This window comes from Pseudorasbora parva, chromosome 18 (assembly GCF_024679245.1).
Source record: "Pseudorasbora parva isolate DD20220531a chromosome 18, ASM2467924v1, whole genome shotgun sequence".
NCBI lineage: Eukaryota > Metazoa > Chordata > Actinopteri > Cypriniformes > Gobionidae > Pseudorasbora > Pseudorasbora parva.
In genome coordinates, this window is record NC_090189.1 from 7,165,982 (window position 1) to 7,185,900 (window position 19,919).

At 39.1% G+C, this 19,919-nt stretch overlaps 3 protein-coding genes across 5 annotated transcripts in view; 1 reads left to right on the top strand and 2 right to left on the bottom strand.

Moving 5' to 3' along the window:
* Positions 1–1,160, bottom strand: part of kcnt1a (potassium sodium-activated channel subfamily T member 1a) — a 31,148-nt gene extending 29,988 nt beyond the window's left edge. For all 3 annotated transcript variants that reach the window (XM_067423053.1, XM_067423052.1, XM_067423051.1), the window contains exons 1-2: positions 766–1,160; positions 164–316 (exon numbers count right to left, since the gene is read on the bottom strand). In XM_067423053.1, coding sequence (XP_067279154.1) covers positions 164–316; positions 766–914 — 302 coding nt within the window. In that variant the 5' untranslated portion in view covers positions 915–1,160. The remainder of the gene's footprint in view (positions 1–163; positions 317–765) is intronic.
* A 550-nt stretch (positions 1,161–1,710) lies between these two features.
* si:ch73-29c22.1 (kelch-like protein diablo) lies at positions 1,711–12,972 on the bottom strand. The gene is made up of 8 exons (XM_067424600.1): positions 12,838–12,972; positions 7,778–7,863; positions 7,334–7,517; positions 4,256–4,399; positions 4,031–4,164; positions 3,753–3,964; positions 3,489–3,595; positions 1,711–1,774 (listed from the first exon to the last, which is right to left on the bottom strand). Exons 1-8 carry the CDS (start codon positions 12,849–12,851, stop codon positions 1,711–1,713), a joined length of 945 nt encoding a protein of 314 aa, XP_067280701.1. The 5' UTR covers positions 12,852–12,972.
* A 2,180-nt stretch (positions 12,973–15,152) lies between these two features.
* On the top strand, positions 15,153–17,222 carry LOC137046934 (beta-1,3-galactosyltransferase 9). The gene is made up of 2 exons (XM_067424434.1): positions 15,153–15,428; positions 15,687–17,222. Exons 1-2 carry the CDS (start codon positions 15,423–15,425, stop codon positions 16,791–16,793), a joined length of 1,113 nt encoding a protein of 370 aa, XP_067280535.1. The 5' UTR covers positions 15,153–15,422; the 3' UTR covers positions 16,794–17,222.
* The last annotated feature ends 2,697 nt before the right edge of the window (positions 17,223–19,919 follow it).

Genomic DNA, 19,919 nt, shown 5'->3' on the forward strand with positions numbered 1-19,919 from the left:
TGTGATGCAGTCAGGAAGTAGTAACCAGAGGCTGTACAGAAACATTATAACTCATATTGATGTTTGGATGTAGTTCTGACTGCTGGTCTTCAATGAGACAGGTATGAATTTGCCGGTGAAGCAATGGTAAAACTGGGCAATATACATTGTCACTGCACTGTACCTGTCATCACAAAATGTCTGGTCTCCAAGCAACAGGTCTCGGAACCGGAAGTAGGTTTGAAGGGAAGGAACCACCGATGCTCCAGTGGTCATCTCGAGGTCCTGCACATTTAAGACCACCCCTCTGCCCCCACAACTGGACCCACATCTCGGACTGCCAGTGAAAGAAAAAACAAGGACTTGGAAAATAGACTATTTGACATTTTAAAAAGCAAGGTAGTCTTAGATGTCTTCTGAACTGCCTCGTTTTGAGGGTTGAAAACCGATGCAAGAAAATGAGAAGATTGAAAAGAAGTGCTGCATTATCACAGACCAAGACCAAATTTACCATAATAGCCTACATTAACAACAAATTGTGCTATGACCCACCAGTAGTTTTCCATTTAATAGTAGGCATATCTATCTATCTATCTATCTATCTATCTATCTATCTATCTATCTATCTATCTATCTATCTATCTATCTATCTATCTATCTATCTATCTATCTATCTATCTATCTATCTATCTATCTATCTATCTATCTATCTATCTATCTATCTATCTATCTATCGCATTTTTAGCGTAGTTAGTTCTGAAGAAGACAACTGTGCGCGCACTTTACCTCAGGCGCGCAGTACGCGTGCTCCCATCGTCGTATTCAAACGTGTGGTTGGTGTAGCACGCGCCGCTCATCTTTTCATCCGGCAAGCAGCGCGCGGACGGAAATGTCACGGCCACTGTTTCTTCCTCATGAGCCAGAGCTTCAGGCATCGCGCGCTTTTACGATAAAAAAAAGAGCTGTTATTCAGTCGACGGTCAAAAATGTCCACATCAGGTAACTTAGACAGGTAACACTTTTTGAAGGAAAGGTATGTTATCCAAAAAACATGGTGACGATATCAAAGTCTGTGAAAAGTCAGCTGATCTGACTTTTAGTCAAGCTTCACTTGTACTTTCTGACTTTTGATGATTTTTTAAAATACAACCTGAGTCTCTGAACTTCTACATCAACTAGCATTGAGAGGTAAGATCGTCGTGGCATTTTAAAGTGTCAGACACAGCGCCGTGTGCTGGACAGCCTTGAAAAACATCTTATTCATCACAAGTAATAACTCTGTAAAAAGACATCAAGTTTCTTTTTAACTGTTAGTTGCCAAGGCTACATCTATTCACAGTACCATAGCAACAGAGTTTTAGACTTCCTTTCTCAGTAAAGGCCAGCCATTAATGTTCTTTAACGGTACATAAAGGTTTTCCAATGTCATGAAAATCTTATAATTGTAAAGTAATTATAATTTCTCTACTTTACAGTGACTTACAATATTTTAATTGACAAATAATTGGTCAAATGAAGTTTTGAAGAAAAAAGTACCAAACAATACCATATGGTCTTTTCTTACTTTGACATATACCAAATTACTGAATGATTTTCATTTACCCCTGCTGGAATAAATACCATGGTATTATCATCCAACATAATACCGAAAAAAAAGCCCATCAAGAAATCATATAGAATTTTATTTTATTACAATGGATATCATAAGACATCAGTACATTTCAATACATTTCACACAGCCTTAACCAGAGCAACATGTCCACCTGGATGCTTGGACTTCATACTTCCAAAATGTCTAAAAACGAGAGAAGATTACATGAATGTTGTGAGAGATGAAGAGAAAGGTGGTATATTTAGATGTTTATTTCTAAAGTAAATAATGACATAATTTTTGTTTCCCCGCACAGTAATTTGTGATTTTTTTTTTGATGATTTCATGAGTATCTACGGAAGCTTATTGCATTCACTTGAGAAAAATAACTTAATTATAACTAAAAAATTACTTAATTATCTCAGAATTATGAGATAATTCTTCATGAATATTTTTTTTGCTCTGTTTTTCTGAATTAATGACTTAATTTTTTCTTGAAAAAAAATTATTTTGTACTGTTTTTCTGAATTAATGACTTAATTATCTCAGAATTATGAGATCATTTTTTCTTGAAAAAAGAAGAAGTTTTTGCTCTGTTTTTCTGAATTAATGAAATCCCTCAAAATCCTGCTTTTAGCTGGATTTCATGGACGTAAACATGTCCCGCCTTTCAAGTTTAATCCAGTTTTATTTTACTTTGGGTTTAAAACATTGCTGCTGTCTTTATGTAATATAAATGGTATTGTTTTTAGTGTGTCAAATTTGTGCAGACACCTCAAGAATTTGCCTGTTTCTCCATATCAGATATGGTATGCTTTGCGAGCCCGATCTCATGAAAATGCGTATAGTAGTATAAATAAGTGTGCAATCTTGTGGAATGTATACGCCAAAATGAGTTTTGGTGTGCATATGGTACACAGTTTTTCACGTGCTTATGATACGCACTTTATGGCGTATTATACGTACGAACCCCCCACCCCACCATCCCCAACCTACCCAAGAGCATGTCATATGCACGCCATAAAGTGCGTATCATATGCACGCGAAAGACTGTGTAACATTTGCATTATCTCAGTATGCATTCCACACAATATACATTCCAGACGATATACATTAGACACGATTTCACACTTGTACTATTGATACGCATTACTATGTGATCATGTTAAGATGATGCATCTGAAATGCATTCAGGCTGGGTACGTGGTGACACAAGAGACAATCAGGATATTGTTGAAAATACTGGATCAGTGCAATAGCAATGTCAAGCAGACCAGAATGTTCTTTTCTGCTGTCTTGAGGTGCCTGCACAAAGTTGATGCACTAAAAACAATTCAATTTTTATTACTTAAAGACAATGTCTCAAACCCAAAGTAAAATAAACCCGGATTAAATTTAAAAGGCGGGACATGTTTACTTTCATGCAATCCAGCTAAAATAGAGCTCTTGGCTGGATTTTGAGGGATCTCATTAATTCAGAAAAACAGAACATTTATTTTATTTTTTCAAGAAAAAATTAAGTCATTAATTCAGAAAAACAGAGCAAAAAAATTTATTCATGAAAAATGATCTCATAATTCTGAGATAATTAAGTCATTAATTCAGAAAAACAGAACAAAATATTTTTTTCAAGAAAAAATTAAGTCATTAATTCAGAAAAACAGAGCAAAAAAATGTATTTATGAAAAATGATCTCACAATTCTGAGATAATTAAGTCATTAATTCAGAAAAACAGAACAAAATATTTTTTTTCAAGAAAAAATTAAGTAATTAATTCAGAAAAACAGAGCAAAAAAAATGTATTCATGAAAAATTATCTCATAATTAATTCAGAAAAACAGAGTAGATTTTTTCTCTCAAGTGAATGCAATAAGCTTCCGTAAGTATCTACGTGTCACTTAGTAAAACAATACACACCTCCAGGAGTTTGTCTCATGGTTGTAAGCCTCCATTGTTTTAAGGTCACTTAGGCCATCATATCCTCCGATAGCCAATAGAAAGCCATTAAACAGCACTAAAGAAACCTGTGCATTTAAAACACAAACATGTCAAAGGCCATGATTAAACCACTTCTGAATCATTTTCGAGTGGGCAGGATATTCGTCTGGAACGATAAGAAGGTAAGTGAATGTTGAAAGAATTTTTTGGTGAAGAAGGCTACCAGCTCTTATTCCCTCAAACCTGAAATCTCTTGTTGTTCATAGCCTTAACAGGGCTCCAGCGTAGAGTGTCTGGGTCGTATTTCTCCACGGTGCTCAATGACAGACCAAGTTCGTCTCGTCCTCCGGCCACATAAAGACATCCAAGAAACTCAGCACATCCCGAAGCTTCCCTCGGGGTGGACATGGTGGGGCAGAGAGTCCAGCATCCCTCGAATGGATCAAAAAGCTCCACTAGTTCAGAAGAATAAGTATTGGGTTTTTTTTATTTCAAATTTGAACACATATGTGTTTGTGTACCTGAATCGAGCGGCATGTCTCCATTTGTTCCTCCCACAACGTAAATTTGACCGTTCAGGACAGCGGCGGATGCAGCTGCCCTGTTCTTCAGCATTGGAGTCAACTTAGACCAGGAGTTCCTCAATGGGTCATACCTACAACAAGTGTGCATGTGTTTGTCTAAAGGAGATCTTCATATGTTTCTCACGGTGATGTACGTGTATATGTGTCGTTGTGTGTGTAGACCTCTCAACTGTGTTAATGCAGGTCATTCCGTCAAAACCCCCGAGTGTAATGAGACATCCATCCATCTCTACAACACACACCCTTGACCGTGGTGAGGAGAGTGAGGGCATGTCAACACACCAGGTGTTACGCTCTGGATCATACCTAACACACATAAACACATTCACTCAGCTTTTTCAGGCATCATAGAAATGCGGTGACATGTGAAGGCTGTTTTAAACAATAACCAGGTTATTTGTTACACATGCTAGGATTAAACTATTGGCTGATTTCTAAGGCAACTTTGCATGTCTCCTTTTCGAAAAGCCCAAATGCACATATAAACATGAAGTAGCAGATAAAAGACAGAGAAATGAAGATTATAATTGAATATCCTTAAAATGTAAGGCAGTGTAGGTGATTTGTTCAAGATTTTTTTTTGTTATGCTGATTGAAAGTCTCTTCACATCCTGATAGCAAACACTGGTCTAAATGTATTGTTGGAAGGTGTAGGACCATAAAATGTTTGTCCAATCATTGCATTCTGCCTTTTCATGCTAGGAGTTAGACAGACGTCAGTCACAGAGCACCACAACTAAAACAGCAGCCATTCCTCCTGAACCAAAACAATGAGCGAATGCTGTGTTCACACCATAACTACTGTAATTTGGAAGAGATGGAAACCCATGGCATACTCTGAGCAGTGACTCCAGTTAATGCGTTTCAGTTATAACACTATCAACGACGAAATTAATCTGCAGCCGTCAACTGAAACAGGTCAGTGCTATCTAAGTTGTTTATGTTCATTAAAGGGGGGGGGGGGGGGGGGGTGAAATGCTGTTTCATGCATACTGAGCTTTTTACACTGTTAAAGACTTGGATTCCCATCCTAAACATAGACAAAGTTTCAAAAACTAATGTTGGACGTTTGATGGAGTATTTCTGTGTCAAAAATACTCCTTCCAGTTTCTCACAAGTTTCGGAGAGTTTTTTTCGAGTATAGGTCGGCTTGACGTTAATAGATCGGAAGGTCCTTGTATGGGCCGTACGGGCTCTTCTCCCGGTAGGGTGCGCGCGCGTGTGACTAGAGCGAGAGAGGAAATGCACACCCATAAACACTCGTTCAGATGCAGATCCACTCGTCCGTGAACACTTGTCGCGCGCCGCGCTCCACTTTATTCCTATGGGTGACATCAAGCGACTTCAACGCTTCAGCACAGCATTCCCGGAAGGCAGCGCTGCATTTGAACCGATTTGAACGCAGAAATGACGGGAAGCGTCACAACATCGCTTCAGTCGCGTCGCAAAGTGGATCTCCACCGTTCACTGCTGTTACAGGACTTCACCAAATCATACCAAAGAAGTGTGTTTTTGACGGAGCGGTCCCAGCGATAAAGGTTCGGTCCTGCTTTGGAAGCAGCCGGTGAGTAAAACTGCTTCAAATGTCTGTGCTGTTGGCTATCGTCGCGTGAGTAAACATCAGTAAACGACACGATTGCGTGCTTTGTCATTCAAATGCGCTAACGGTTACTCCATTGTTTGTATAACGTTACACTAGTCTGACGTGCAGAACAGTCGCATACAATAGTCCATAAACCGAATCATGTCCTCATAAACTGCGAGTAAACAAGCGCAAATGTTGACCGGACACTAAATACAGTACACACCACAGAGACGGATGTCCTGCTGTTGCTGTTTCTCCCGTTACAATTTATTTCAGCCTCAGATTTGATTCTGGATCATTATCTGTATTAGCTGAGATCGATAGCCATGGGCTTCTCCACACTTCGTCACCGCTTTGTTTGCGCTCGTCATTCTTTAGCTCCGCCCACACGATACGCCTCCAGCCGCTCGGTTTTTTCCGGAAAGACTCGGTACAGCCTATATTTCTTTTATAAATATAATAAAACTAAAGACTTTTTGGAGATATGAAGGATGCAATACTACTCTATAGGTACTCAAGATTGACATGAGATTGATTGAAACGGAGTGTTTCGCCCCCCCTTTAATATTGTAGTGTTTTGAGCTTTGATGTAGTTTAATGCCGTCTCTCGTGAGGCATTTGTTTGATCCTTACTGTATGTGTACATGTGCTTTAAAAGATAGTTTGTTATTGCTAGCCTCTCTGAAAATTACATGCCCTACGTTTAATTAAATTCGGATAAATTTTATCACAAAAAAATAAGATTTTAAAGTGTAATATTTTACCTAATATTTGTGTGCCATGTATTTCTAATATTTACTTAATAAGCTTTATTTATCTTAATCATTATAGCATACTAAACTAATACTTGCTTTCTTCTCATAGAATGCATTACGACAATAAAAAAACAAGATAGTGGAAAAAGCTCTACATATATTAGAGCTGTCGAAATTATCATGTTAACGCATGTGATAATTGTTTTCAGTTTAATGTGTTAAAATAATTTAATATTATTTAAAATATTTAACACAATTAATGCAGCATCCATTTTTTTCTGTCATCCTTAGACTAGCACCTTACATTATATGACCACGCTTTTATTCAAGCAAATGCTTTTAAACCATTCAAGCCGAAAAGACAGAAGAGAATGCACTGTGCTAATGTCCTTACACACACGCGACGCACAGAAAGACTTGCCAGTATTGCGAGCACAGGTAGGAAGGCCACGGGTAGTTATGACATTTATTATAATGAGTTTAAATGAAGATTTTTTCAGTTCACTTAAATGAAAAGTTTTTTTTAAAGCCTTATAAATGTTGAAATTGATATAGCTTTCAATTAAACTGTAATGTTGGATCTTTATTATCAGTGATACTTTCATAAAAAGATGCCATTAAACAAATATTTAAAATATATTCTGTCTTTAAGTTGTTTCGGAGAGTAACTGTGAAATTATTACAGAATAAAAAAATAAAAAAGTGATTCTTTTTTAAATTGAATGACAGCACTCATATATATATATGCTTAAAATAATTATATATTTATGAAAATAGCTTAATATTACAAAAATGAAAAGACGTTAGTAAGAGTACCAGACGATTATTTTAGCAACAAGTTAATCCTAAACGCTATTTGAACAACAGTTAGTTTAGTTCTAAATTGATGCAAACGGCCACCTCTCCACGCTGCTCAAACAGGTGACATCATCAGTCCCGCCCACGGTGTAGATGATCCCGCCCAGAGCACACACCCCTGTGTCACCACGCTGATGATGCATTGGGGCAGTCATCTTCCACTCATTATACTGGGGGCAGAACTGCTCAACTGGACAGGATGGGTCATCTTTACTCCAGCCTCCAACTAAACACAAGCAAACTTTTAAAACATGTGGAGAAACAGCTGAGATTTAATTTGTGGTTTTAAACTATAAATGTAAACAGAACACACACACACACACACACACACACATATATATATATACACACACACAGACACACACACACATACTGTTTACATTTATAGTTTCCACTGGCAGCAGACCAAACTTCCTAAAATGTTTAAGCAGGTGTGGAGAAGGCTGAAAGTCACTGACAGACAAAGAGACTGATAGAAATACTAACCAACATATATCATGTCAGAGGGTTTGCCTTTGGATGACACTTTATTCCTCTTTGAGCTGGTGTTGCTACAGTAATGACCCTTGGTGCTGTGCAATACACACATAAAAAATGAAAATCATGAAAATGCATTTCAGACAACACATAAGCAAACTCATCACACTAAGACAGAGTGTGCAAACAACAAAACACCCATCTGCTCTGCTGAGAATATGCTGTACAGTATCACAACACTGATCACTGTTGTTTCTCTTGCTCTCACGGAATGGCACTCAAATCTGCTGAGGGAATGTGTGTTGATAAGGTTTATTAGCTTTATAAAAAATATGCAGATAAATCCCACCTACTTACATTTAAATCAAGGGATCTGAGCCATATCTAGAGACCAGGAGATCAGAAAGACTTGAGTGTGGACTCTTTTGACTTGGGCTGGGGGGGTTGGGGTTATCGCTGGCCCGCCAACAACCTCCGCTACATCACTGGCCACACCTGTTATAAAATACAGCACTGACTGTGCCTAACCTACATATCCACTGTGATCTCCTACAAACCACCCTGCCCTTATGAGTCACATGCTGCTCTACGAAAGTGATGTGTTGTTCATGAAAGATTTGTTCATTTTGAACGAATCTTTAATATGACTCGAGAACGACAGGTTTTCTCAGAGAGCAATTCGTTCATTTTGTGTTGACTGTGTATGCGCAACATCCCATATCTTTACAAGGAACGGAATTGATTAGTTCATCTTTCGAGTCCGGGTTTGAGTCATTTGTTTATCAAGTCCCAGCCCCATAGGCAAGGCTAAGCAGTCTGTACCGGAAACAGAAATGATTAGTTCTCGAGTCTTCGGTCCGAGTCTCGTTCTTTTGTCATGTCATGACGTGACAGCCGTGTTGGATACAGAAATTAGTTCATTTACAACCTTTCTCACAAACAAATGTGTCGTTTTTTTGCATTGGTGATGCATCCACACCAGCGGACAAAATAAGGTTCTGTTTATTCTACACATATGTACTTGTCTGTCGCTTTAAATGCTCAAGCTCTTTACAGCAGGATGGATTCTGATTGCCTGTCAATGTTTTTTTCTTCATCAGCTGGCTAAAATCATTCTGAAAGTGATTCCAACGATATAATTGTTTTATTGTTACAGTAATCGTTATAGCTGTGGTGTGAACTCTTCTATTCTTCAATATTGAGAATGATTTTAAGAACTAAATCTTTATTAACTATAGACTCAATATAGTCCGGCTATGAGTAAATTGCTTCTAGCCAAAAAAACTTAAATTTGGTTACATGTTGTCATGTCACCAAAATAACCTGCGAGATTTATGATATTCCATCATGTAAGCATGGTCGACAGTGATTACAAGGTGTTATGTTTATTAAATTCAAAGGTCGATTCAATTTTCACTGAAAGCCTTGTTTTAGCCTAGACGCCGGGGCTATGGACAGCTATTAGATGTCTTTTTAAACACAAAATTTCTTGCTGGGTGGATTCACATGTATTCATTTTACAATTCCTTTATGACCTTTTCGAATCTTCTAAGTTTTGGTTACCCGGACTGTCAGTGGAAGGAAAGCTCTCATGTTTCATTAAAAAGATAATTTGCGTTGCGAAGATTAACCAAAGTCTTACAGGTTTGGAATGACGTTTCTTTCGATGACATAATTTTTCATTTTGGGTGATTTATGCCTAAGTTTTGCATGGGCAAACTTTTCACATATTTCTTTCTTTCTTTTATCTAGCTTTTTAATTTCATACACAACCATGTCTGGTACAATCCATATTTTTCAATGAGAACAGACCTTTAGCAATCAATCGCTTTTGATGTACACAAACACAGTTGTGAGTCACGCATGTGGGTGTAAGCCGAATGCCCTCGACTCTGTCTGCTTTCAGTGCTTTTCTGATATTCTGCTCTGTCTTTCTCTCTGTCTCTCTCTTTCTTTCGTTTTTTCGTTTGAGATGTAGTTTACAGTTCTATGTTAGGTAAGTGCAGTGCTGCAGCATGACAACAGCTCAGAGGATGGGGGTTGTGTGTGTCAGGGGTCATGGGTGGGCTGCGCCTGTCGCCACAATAAAATATATTTCCTCTTGTCGACAGACATAGCGTCACATCAGACATCTCTGCAATGTGCACAAAATTCTTCCTCACACACACACAAAGTGACAAGAGGAAATAATTGCACTGACAATCAAAACACAATCAAGGCATGACAACTAGGCACTCCTGTAACCCTGAGAACCAATTGCACTGTCATTTATCTTAACACCATGAAACCCTGAGTGCTAAACCGGTCACCAATTCACCATGCTGTTCCCCTATGCTGATAATGCAATCATCACCCTGGCAACCAGTTTTGTTACTATGACAACCCAGAGCTCAAATGGTTTGGTTTCTGGCAGATATCACACTCAACCCATGACTTTTAAAACTCATTCATCAGAGACAAAGACTGACGGAGAAATTAAATAGGAATGGACATATGTTTGATTGAATGAGGGACTGAGGCATAAATGCTGCTGTATCTAGTGATAAAACATCTCAATTATTTTACCTGGAAGTGACAGAGATGAGACGCTGATCACTAATTCTCTCATCAGAAGAACACAGCATAACAAAATATAATTTACACTGAACAAAATTATAAACGCAACACTTTTGTTTTTGCCCCCATTTTTCATCAGCTGAACTCAAAATATCTAACAAAATTTCTATGTACACAGAATGCCTATTGTTTTAGTGTTAGTGAGCACTTCTCCTTTGCCGAGATAATCTATCCGCCTCACAGGTGTGGCATATCAAGTAGGGTTACCAAACGTCCTGTTTTCCCAGAACATGTCCTGTTTTCAAGTCCTTTCCTGTCCGTTCTGTCTGTTTTTTATAAAGTGATGAAAATGTCCTGGTTTTTATTATTTTCCAGTGGGCCATTAAACTGACCGGCACTGGAGTATCATTTGCAGCACCACCACAAGCATTACGCGCTGCGCGTAGGGCACCAAGTGCTGAGGAGGCACCAAAAGAAGACCAAATCCCCCCATAATAGAACGTAATGAAGAAGAGCCCGCACACTGCCACAGAAGAATAGACTGTGTGCCGCCAGAGAAAAGGAGACCGTGAATATCAAAATATGGTCACCCTATTGAGGGGTCTGGAGGTAGGCCGAGGGAGGAGGGGTATCGGCTGTGACCAACATTTTCCTTAAGCAGTGCAACACATCTCCTTCACTTAAAGTTCAGGTTGTTGATTGTGGCCTGTGGAATGTTGGTCCACACATCTTCAATGGCTGTGCGAAGTTGCTGCATATTGACAGGAACTACAACACACTGTCGTATATATGGGGATCCAGAGCATCCCAAACATGCTCAATGGGTGACATGTCCACTGAGTATGCTAGCCATGCAAGAACTGGGATGTTCTCAGCTTCCAGGAAGCTGTATACAGATCCTTGCAACATGGGGCCGTGCATTATCACACTGCGTCATGAGGTGGTGATGGTCATGGATGAATGGAACAACAATGGGCCTCAGGGTCTGGTCATGGTATCTCTGTGTATTCAAAATGACATTAAAAAAATGCACCTGTGTTTGTTGTCCATAACGTACGACTGTCCATACCTTAACCCCATCGCCACCATGGACCACTCCATCCAAAACGTTGACATCAGCAAACCGCTTACCCGCACAACGCCATACATTCCTGTCTTGTTTCTTCTGTTTCATGTTTTCTGTTTCTATTGATCTGCAGTTTACCTAACGGTGTTAAGTTCCTGTTTGGCTTTCCATTGCTGCTTGTTGCCATAGTTATTCATTACCTTCACCTGTGCCTTGTTTAGCCTCTTGTTATCATATGTAAATATGCCCCAGTGTTTCAGCAGTCTGTTGTCAGTTGTTGTCTTTTCATCCCCTTGCAAAGCTGTTGCAGTTTCATTCCTCATTGCTGTTTTCGATCTTTGTTTGTGTGTCAATAAAACTGCAGCACTTTGTCTCTCCCCATCCCTGGGACAATGTAACCTACACCTATAATAATCTGTTTTTTTATACCTTTATGAACATCAGGAAACCTTTCCATTTGTGCCTAAAAATCGACTTTAAAAAATCTTAAGTCCTACTAATCAACTTAACTAATAAACATCATTGCACCACAATATTTAAAGTCAATATTATTGTGCTTTGTACCAACAATTTTCAGTATATATATATATATATATATATATATATATATATATATATATATATATATTGGTTAAAACATATCAATAAAGTTTTTTTCCCCCAGAAGATAATTGCTTGACAAGGATAAACAAAGAAATAGTAAATAAAGATGGCAAGAGAAATTTACCTCTGTACCATGTGGTCCAAAAAATATATTCAGGTTTTTTTTTTTTTTGGATGGAGGAAAAGGTCACAGCATAACAATTTAACAAAGTCCATAGAGACTTATTTTAGAAACTTAGTAAAAAAAATTTATTAAAAAAAGCATGTAAAAAAATTCAATATAACCCATCGAAATTTGCACACTTTTATTATGAAACTATACATAATTAGAACTACAGAATATTAAACAATCGGGTAATTGCAGCTTTTTATTTCACAAGATATCATAAGATAATCAATCATAAGATAAAAAGTCGCAATTACCTTTTTTTCAGTGGCAGAAACAAAGCTTTCATACTACACAAAATCTAAATCACTAAATCTAGTACTGTATAACTTACAAATATATAAAAATATTACAAAAATATATAAGCGGTATATCATAAAAACACACTTGGCATGCAATTGTTCTGAGAATTACCCATTCTGTGCTTTCATGAAATTATTCATATCAGAAGTATTATGATGAGCAATAATTGTGACTAATTCATTAAAAGCCTTGAAGATCTACTCTTTTTGATCTGAATGCACAGAACATCCAGGAATGTAAAATTTCTTTTTGAGACTGAAGTTATAGGTTTGACTCCATTCATTACTTTCTGTCATTAGAATCTAGAAGAAAACTCTCTATTCCTCTCATATACATGTGTCTTTCTGTTATGAATGTGTTAATGAACATACTCACTTCTCAGATGTCATGATGATAAAGTTGCTCTTTCTAGTGTGCCACTGATTCTCTTTCTCTATTCTCTCTCACTCTCATTCTCTGCAGTACATCATGTACGAGACAGAGCCTCACTCATCTTGAGTGAAGACGCTGTAAGGTTTATTTGTGTATGTGACTGACAGAGAGAGAGAGAGAGAGAGACTGTATGTGTGACATGTAGGAATGCAGGTTAGTGCTGACAATGAATGATGCATAACATGTAAATGTGATCGTAGAGGAGAGAAAATAGCTCTTCCGACATGTGAATCATCACTCATGTGTCTTTCATTGTTACAGAAGGCAAATGTTCACCCCAGGAACAAAGCCCACAACCATCACTCACTCACTGTCACATACACTGAAATAAATCTGATGTAGAAACAAAGTTCACGCTGGAATCGCTAGTGTATTTCCTAAACAGTTAAAATGAAGTCGCAAGTGCAATTTTTAACTTGAAAGATTGAAACAGTATTGTTCTCCAATAATCTTTGTTTTATTTAGAAAAAATGCTCTGGAATAGGCCTGCTTGATTCTCATTGGTCAGTCACAGTCAAACCTGCATCATTGATTTAATTGTCCCTGGCTAATGATTTCATACACAGTTTTACCATTCCAGTCTAGCTGATCACGTCACAAAATGCAACCCATCGAGTTTTATTTTCAACTTGCAATTTAATTGAAAAAGTCAAAAGAAAACTCTTTTTTGATAGGCTAATACTTTAAAATAATGTATAATTTGTTAACATTAGTTAATATATTAGTTAAGTAAGGAATAACTGACTGGCCAGGCAATCACCTTCAGGGAACGAGGGTTACATACATAACCGAGACATTCCCTTTCAGTCGGTCTCACGTTCGACGTACGTCGGACTTAGACCGACGAATTGGGATCTCTATGAAAAACGCCACAGTTACTACCACTTCCAGCGCCCTACTGGAGTTCCTCGGACCCCTTCTCAACGGGTGGGGAATTTCCTGCAGGGAGAGTCACACTGCCATCCCACAAGACCCAATCAGTGGACTATTGGATAACGCTGGGAAAGCGTGCCCCTTGGAGGCTGCTGCTGAAGCCACACTCCCCCGAAGGAGATAATGTGTGGAAATTACGCGTATGGACTGGCCGTGGACAGTACAACATACGGGAGTCCCAGGGGCAGCCCCAGCCCTATTGGGCGGGGGACAGTCACCGCACTGAGATGGCAGAGCGGGCTCTGCCAAGGGAAAGACACGGGCTCGCTGTAGGGAGCCGTACCATGGAGAATACACATATGGGACCGCTGTGGGGGTCACTACATATGGAACCCAGCTTAACACAAGTTCCACAATGCATACGAGTGTTAGACCTGGTGTCAGACGCTCCGCCACGTCTGACTGCCGCGGGTTACGGAGGACTCGACAGGGTTCGCCAAACTGGGGAACTCGACTGGAGCATATAAGCCAGGGCTATTCAAATCTTACCCTGGAGGGCCAATGCAGTGCAGAGTTTAGCTCCAACCTTAATCAAGCACACCTGAACATGCTAATCAATGTCTCCAGGATCATTAGAAAATCACAGGTGGGTGTGTTTGATCTGGGTTGGAGCTAAACTCAGCAGTGCATTGGCCCTCCAGGGTAAGATTTGAATAGCCCTGATATAAGCGCACGTATCCGTTCCATGGGGTAGGGAGTGGCACAGCGAGCCGACACTAGAACGGGCACTTTGGTGCAAAGGTTTGTGGGCGCAATCCTTGGTTTAATATTTTAAAGGAACTGTATGTAAGAAATATATTTCAATGATTCATAAAATGGCCATTATTTGTCACTAGACATTAAGAAATCATGTTAATATCAAATACTTATAACCCTGACAACAGTAGTCCGGCCAGGATATTGTCATTTAAAAGTTGTTGCAGCCCTCAACTGATGTTGATGTTGACATGTTGTGTTTTGGCCTGAAGCTCCGCCCTCCACCTATCGACCAATCACAAAGTCAGTAGTGGTTCAGCATCTGGGTTGCCAGATCTGCTCTAGTTACCACAGCTGCAGCTACAAACGTTTCTGCTGATCCTGCAGCCAATCTGGCAACCTCGAGTCAGGAGGAGGAAAAGGGGATAGTTATTGTCGTACCAGTTTTGGCCACAATCTTACATACACTTCCTTTAAATATACTATAGGATACACAAATCCTAATCAAGCATAATATATAGTCCTAATAGTATGTACATTTCAACTTTTTTTGTACATCTGAAATTATACAAAACGTTATGTTAGATCAGAACAAACAGCAGCTTTAAGTGATATGGGTGGGGGGGAAATATAAGCGATCTGGGAAGAGCCAGTCTGTGAGTTTCTCTTGAGTAATGTATCCTGACATCATCCATTATTACTGCAGGTGAAGCTGGACATCTTTGCCCAGTGGAGACAGAACTGTGTTATGTTACCATTACCTGCCTGGTGTCAGTTTACTGAAGAAACAACGTCCATGTGAGCAGCACGCACACTAGTTCATGGGAGAGAAAACCGAAAAGGAGTTTTGAACTAGAAGAGAAGACAGGGAGAAAGAAAAGCACCCTAAAAGGGACATCATGAAGGTAAGTAAATATTTGTCCTCAGCTCCTATTATTGTTCCTTTCTATGTGCCTATATAGCCTCTTTAATAAATTCTAGAATACTCTGGTCTGTATATCCAGCATGTTGTGATTTGGATCCTCAATGTAGACTCAATATGGACTGTGAGGTCTCAGTATGGACTGTGCTGGTTACCTGCTTAACTGGTAGAACCAGCAAGACTTCTGATCTCAAGTTGTTGCGATAATTTGGTCACATTGTTGTTCCACTTTCTCTCCCAGATCTGTGTGTTTCGGCTGCAGACTCATCAGTGGTGTTTCCTGTTGTGTAACGTCATCTTGTTTCATGCGCTGCTGTTTGGCGGTGACATAGTCGAAGAGTTTCTCTTGCAGTCTTCTCCCGCCGCCTACAGTGACCGCTTTGCCCTTGAGGTTCGGGAGCGTGCACGCAAACTGGACCTGACTGAGACCAGGGTCAACACCTCACTGCTCTATCCCATTAACACAGAACCCTGCCTTCATAATCAGGACCTCCTCATCCTTACGGTGGTCTTGAGTTCCCCTGGTAACTTGAGCCGGAGGGAGGCGGTCCGAAACACCTGGGCCAATCAGACTTTGGTGCACCGTGTTGCCGTGCGGACTTTGTTTTTTACTGGCCCCTCCCCTTTAGGGGTGGAGCAAGAGATTATGAGGGAGGAGTCGGCACGGTATGGTGACATCGTGCAGTTCGAGGGAGACGGTTCAAGGGTAGACTGGCAGAGAAGACACTGGGAACAAGTAAAAATGGCGTTTCGCTGGATCCTACTTTTTTGCCCACAAGCCCGATTTATCGTTCTTTCTGAAGATTCTGTGTATTTAAACCTTCCTGCACTTACAACATACCTGCTGGGACTGAGAACGCATCCGGATGACCTTTACCTGGGCAGGGTCATCCATCGGGCCGCACCTGAGAGAAACCCCGACAAACCGTATTACCTGCCCTATCAGGTGTATACTGATAAATATCTTCCAGACTACTGCTCTGGCCCGGCCTTCCTTCTGTCTCAAGATGTTGTGAGAAAAGTTTATGTTGCCGCAGAGGACGTATCGCTGCCCCTCCCCTCCGACGTTCTGATTGGCCTGTGTGCAAGACGGGCAGGCGTGGTGGCCACTCACAGCGCTCGGTTTTCCGGCGACCGTCACATTCGCTATAAACCCTGCTGCTATAACTTCCTATTCAGCTCGGCAAGAATGGGGGCGGGGCTGATGGGCGTGGCCTGGCAGGATTTAGGAGCGGGAAAGGGGAGGGGCTGTGGCATGATGGAGACATATTATAGCTTGGTAGTGTGCAAAGTAATGACCTACCTGGATAAACTCTCCTTTATGAATAACGACAACACCCAGGGATAGAATGGACAGGGAGAGTTTATGTGTGTCTCTTAGATGAATAAATTATTGTAAATATTTAATTTATCAAAAATATAAAACATTTCGCAAAGTGTTCATGATTCATCTGTACTATTATTTAAAGCTGGGTTTCCACCACAGGAACTTTCCTCAGGAACTAGGGACTTTGGGGTGTTACTCTGTGTGTTTTGACCTCAGAAACTGGGGTCTAAATAAAGTTCCAGTAATTTCGGTGGAAACGGGGCTTCAGACTTCTTAAAAGGTCTTAAAGTTGACATGAAATCAAAATGGTTTGGGGTCAGTACGTTTTTTTGTTGTTGAAAGAAATACTTTTATTCACAATGATGCATTAATTTGATCAAAAGCAACAGTAAAGACATTTATGTTACAAAAGATTTCTATTTCAAATAAATGTTCTTCATTAAAAAATATTGCACAGCACAATTGTTTTCAACACTAATAATAATCATAAATGTTTCTTGAGCAGCAAATTATCACATTAGAATGATTTCTCAAGGATCATGTGACACTGAAGACTGGAGTAATGATGCTGAAAATTCAGCTTTGATCACAGGAATACATTACATTTTAGCATATATTCAAATAGAAATCAGTTATTGTATATTGTAATAATATTTCACGATATTGCTGTTTTTTAATCAAATAAATGCTGCCGTGGTAAGCATAAACTTCTTTCAAAAAGACTAAAAATATTACCAACCCCAAACTTTTGAACGTAGTAAATGCCTCATTGCAAAAGGATATTGCATTGCGAACACAATTTCACCTTGACTCTAATGATTCTTAGTTCATCTGTGTCATAACTACAACAGTGTTAGAAGAAAAAAGTGAGAGTGAATTATTCATTGCTTTGGTAACAGAGAATGTAAGAGGTTTCATAAATTATTCAAATAAATTAGCATATTATATACAGATGATACACTCTCTTGCCTCTCTTACGGAATATATTCAAAAATAAATGCCAAAGATGAGACAGTATTTAAGTGAATGTACATTAAAATGTTGATTTTGTGTGTATTTGAATTGTGCAGTGCATATATTGTCTCATTAGGCATTTAAAAGAGATTGTTTGGCCCTCTACTGTTAAGACGGGTGAACTGCTCCCTCAATACACTGACAATTAAAATCCTAATAAAAATATAAAACACTGTGCACATTACAAATCAGCATCTACACTTTGTTCACACCATCTTAACCAGCCTGCTTGGACCATCCAGAAACCATGTAAAACCAGGTTTCAGCAATGACATTATATAGAACGATGACTGAAAGCAAAATGTGCAAAGTAAAAGTGCAAGACACAAAACAGCCGTTCAAGCATTTCAACAGTTTTTATTACAAAAAGAGCACATACAAAAAGGATAATGTACAAGCTTTGAAATTAAACAAAATGAAAACAAACCAAAAACATTTTAGCAATGCCACTTTTAAATTCATCATTAGTAGTAGTAATAAATAAGGTACAAAAATTCCACCAAAAGAGAATTCTAACATTTTACACTGACTTTTTTACTCGACCAGTTACGTACTAGCAGTCACACCAGCAGGAGGCGCTATTGCTTTAATATGAATGATAAATAGTCTATATTCTGCTAGAAAATCCGCTAGTGAAAAAACACCCACAGCACGCGGCACCCCTGTCACTGGCACTTTTAGGATAACATTGTTATTAATGTCTTTTTTTGTGTCGGTTTTGTATTGTTTTTTAAATGCAAGCAGCAGCAAAAAAAATCAATCCTCTAATATCATTAGTAGAACATCTGCACTAGTTATTTTCTCTATGTAGCTGTAGATTTCTATTTAGTCATGTATATATTCAAACCTGAGAAAAACATGCATTTTAAATCTGTTGTGCTTTATCATACTCTGTTAGTCCTGACCCTGCCATGAGACAGGGAGGGGGGAGGGGGAGAGAGAGAGAGAGAGAGAGAGAGAGAGAGAGAGAGAGAGAGAGAGAGAGAGAGAGAGAGAGAGAGAGAGAGAGAGAGAGAGAGAGAGAGAGAGAGAGAGAGAGAGAGAGGAGAGAGAGAGAGAGAGAGAGAGAGAGAGAGAGAGAGAGACTGGCAAAATAAACTAGGAAGAGGTTTCACATGCCCTGGAGACAGTCTGAAAGTGCTGACTGACAATATCAGAGATGAAGATTGAGAATAAAACAGAAATAGGCACAAGGAATGAGCGATTGAGAGAAAAACATGGGCTTGTGCCAAAACCTAATGAGCCTCCGACCTAGGCTAGACAACACCATATGCACAATCTCTGTCAAAAATGGTGGAGAATGCGGGCACAATCAGAAATTTAATTAATTTTAGTACCCAAATGTATTAATAAAAACAGTTCCATGTAATTAACATTGGACTGTTTTAGCCAATATTTGTGCATGCAATTTATTTTTATGCATATCGCTTTGCTAGCTTAGCAATCTGCTAATATGAAAAACTATTGTGCGTCATATATTTGTTGCTGCCTATGTAGTGCGTTTTCAAAACAGTCACTTATGAGGTTAGTATGCTGCCTTAGAAGGTAATAACCTTTGTAAGGAAGCTCACTAGATTTTGAACACACCCATCAATGTAAACATTAACAATTTAAGACTGTTCAAGACAGAAAAAGCATGAGAAAAGAGAATGCAAGCAAGTAGAGGATGTAAACATTAACAAGAATAAACACTAGTTAACTATAGACACAGTTATGAGACGGGAGAGGTAAATATCATGTAAACATTAACAATGTAAGAAAGACTTACAGAGAGAAAGAAAAAGAAAGATTGTTGCAAAGGTCGCCAGAGTGGTAAAAAACGATGCCAGTGAGAGGGTGGCCTTGGAAAACTAAGAGTGCAAACAGGACAGCGAATCAAAACCCATAATACTCCCACTCCGCTGCCGTGTCTGACCAATCAGCAAGCGGAATGTCAGTAAGGTCACAGCACCAAAGGGAGAAACACACACGAACACGACCAACCGCATGCGAAGCATTCCCGCAAACCAACTCAAACATGAGGTAAGAGTTTTAATCATTTTGTGTTATTTCTAAATAAATAAAATATGATTCCATTGCAAAAAATGAAACTATACAAAATTAAATACGCACCCACAATATCTACAGTTAGTA

Bases quoted from the DNA above. Each gene is read 5' to 3' on its own strand.
- si:ch73-29c22.1 (XM_067424600.1), bottom strand. The intron at 7,518-7,777 runs GTTAGTATTTCT...GCTTGTGTTTAG, and splicing joins CTCTGACATGATATATGTTG to TTGGAGGCTGGAGTAAAGAT. The intron at 1,775-3,488 runs GTGTGTATTGTT...TCTCGTTTTTAG, and splicing joins CATGAGACAAACTCCTGGAG to ACATTTTGGAAGTATGAAGT.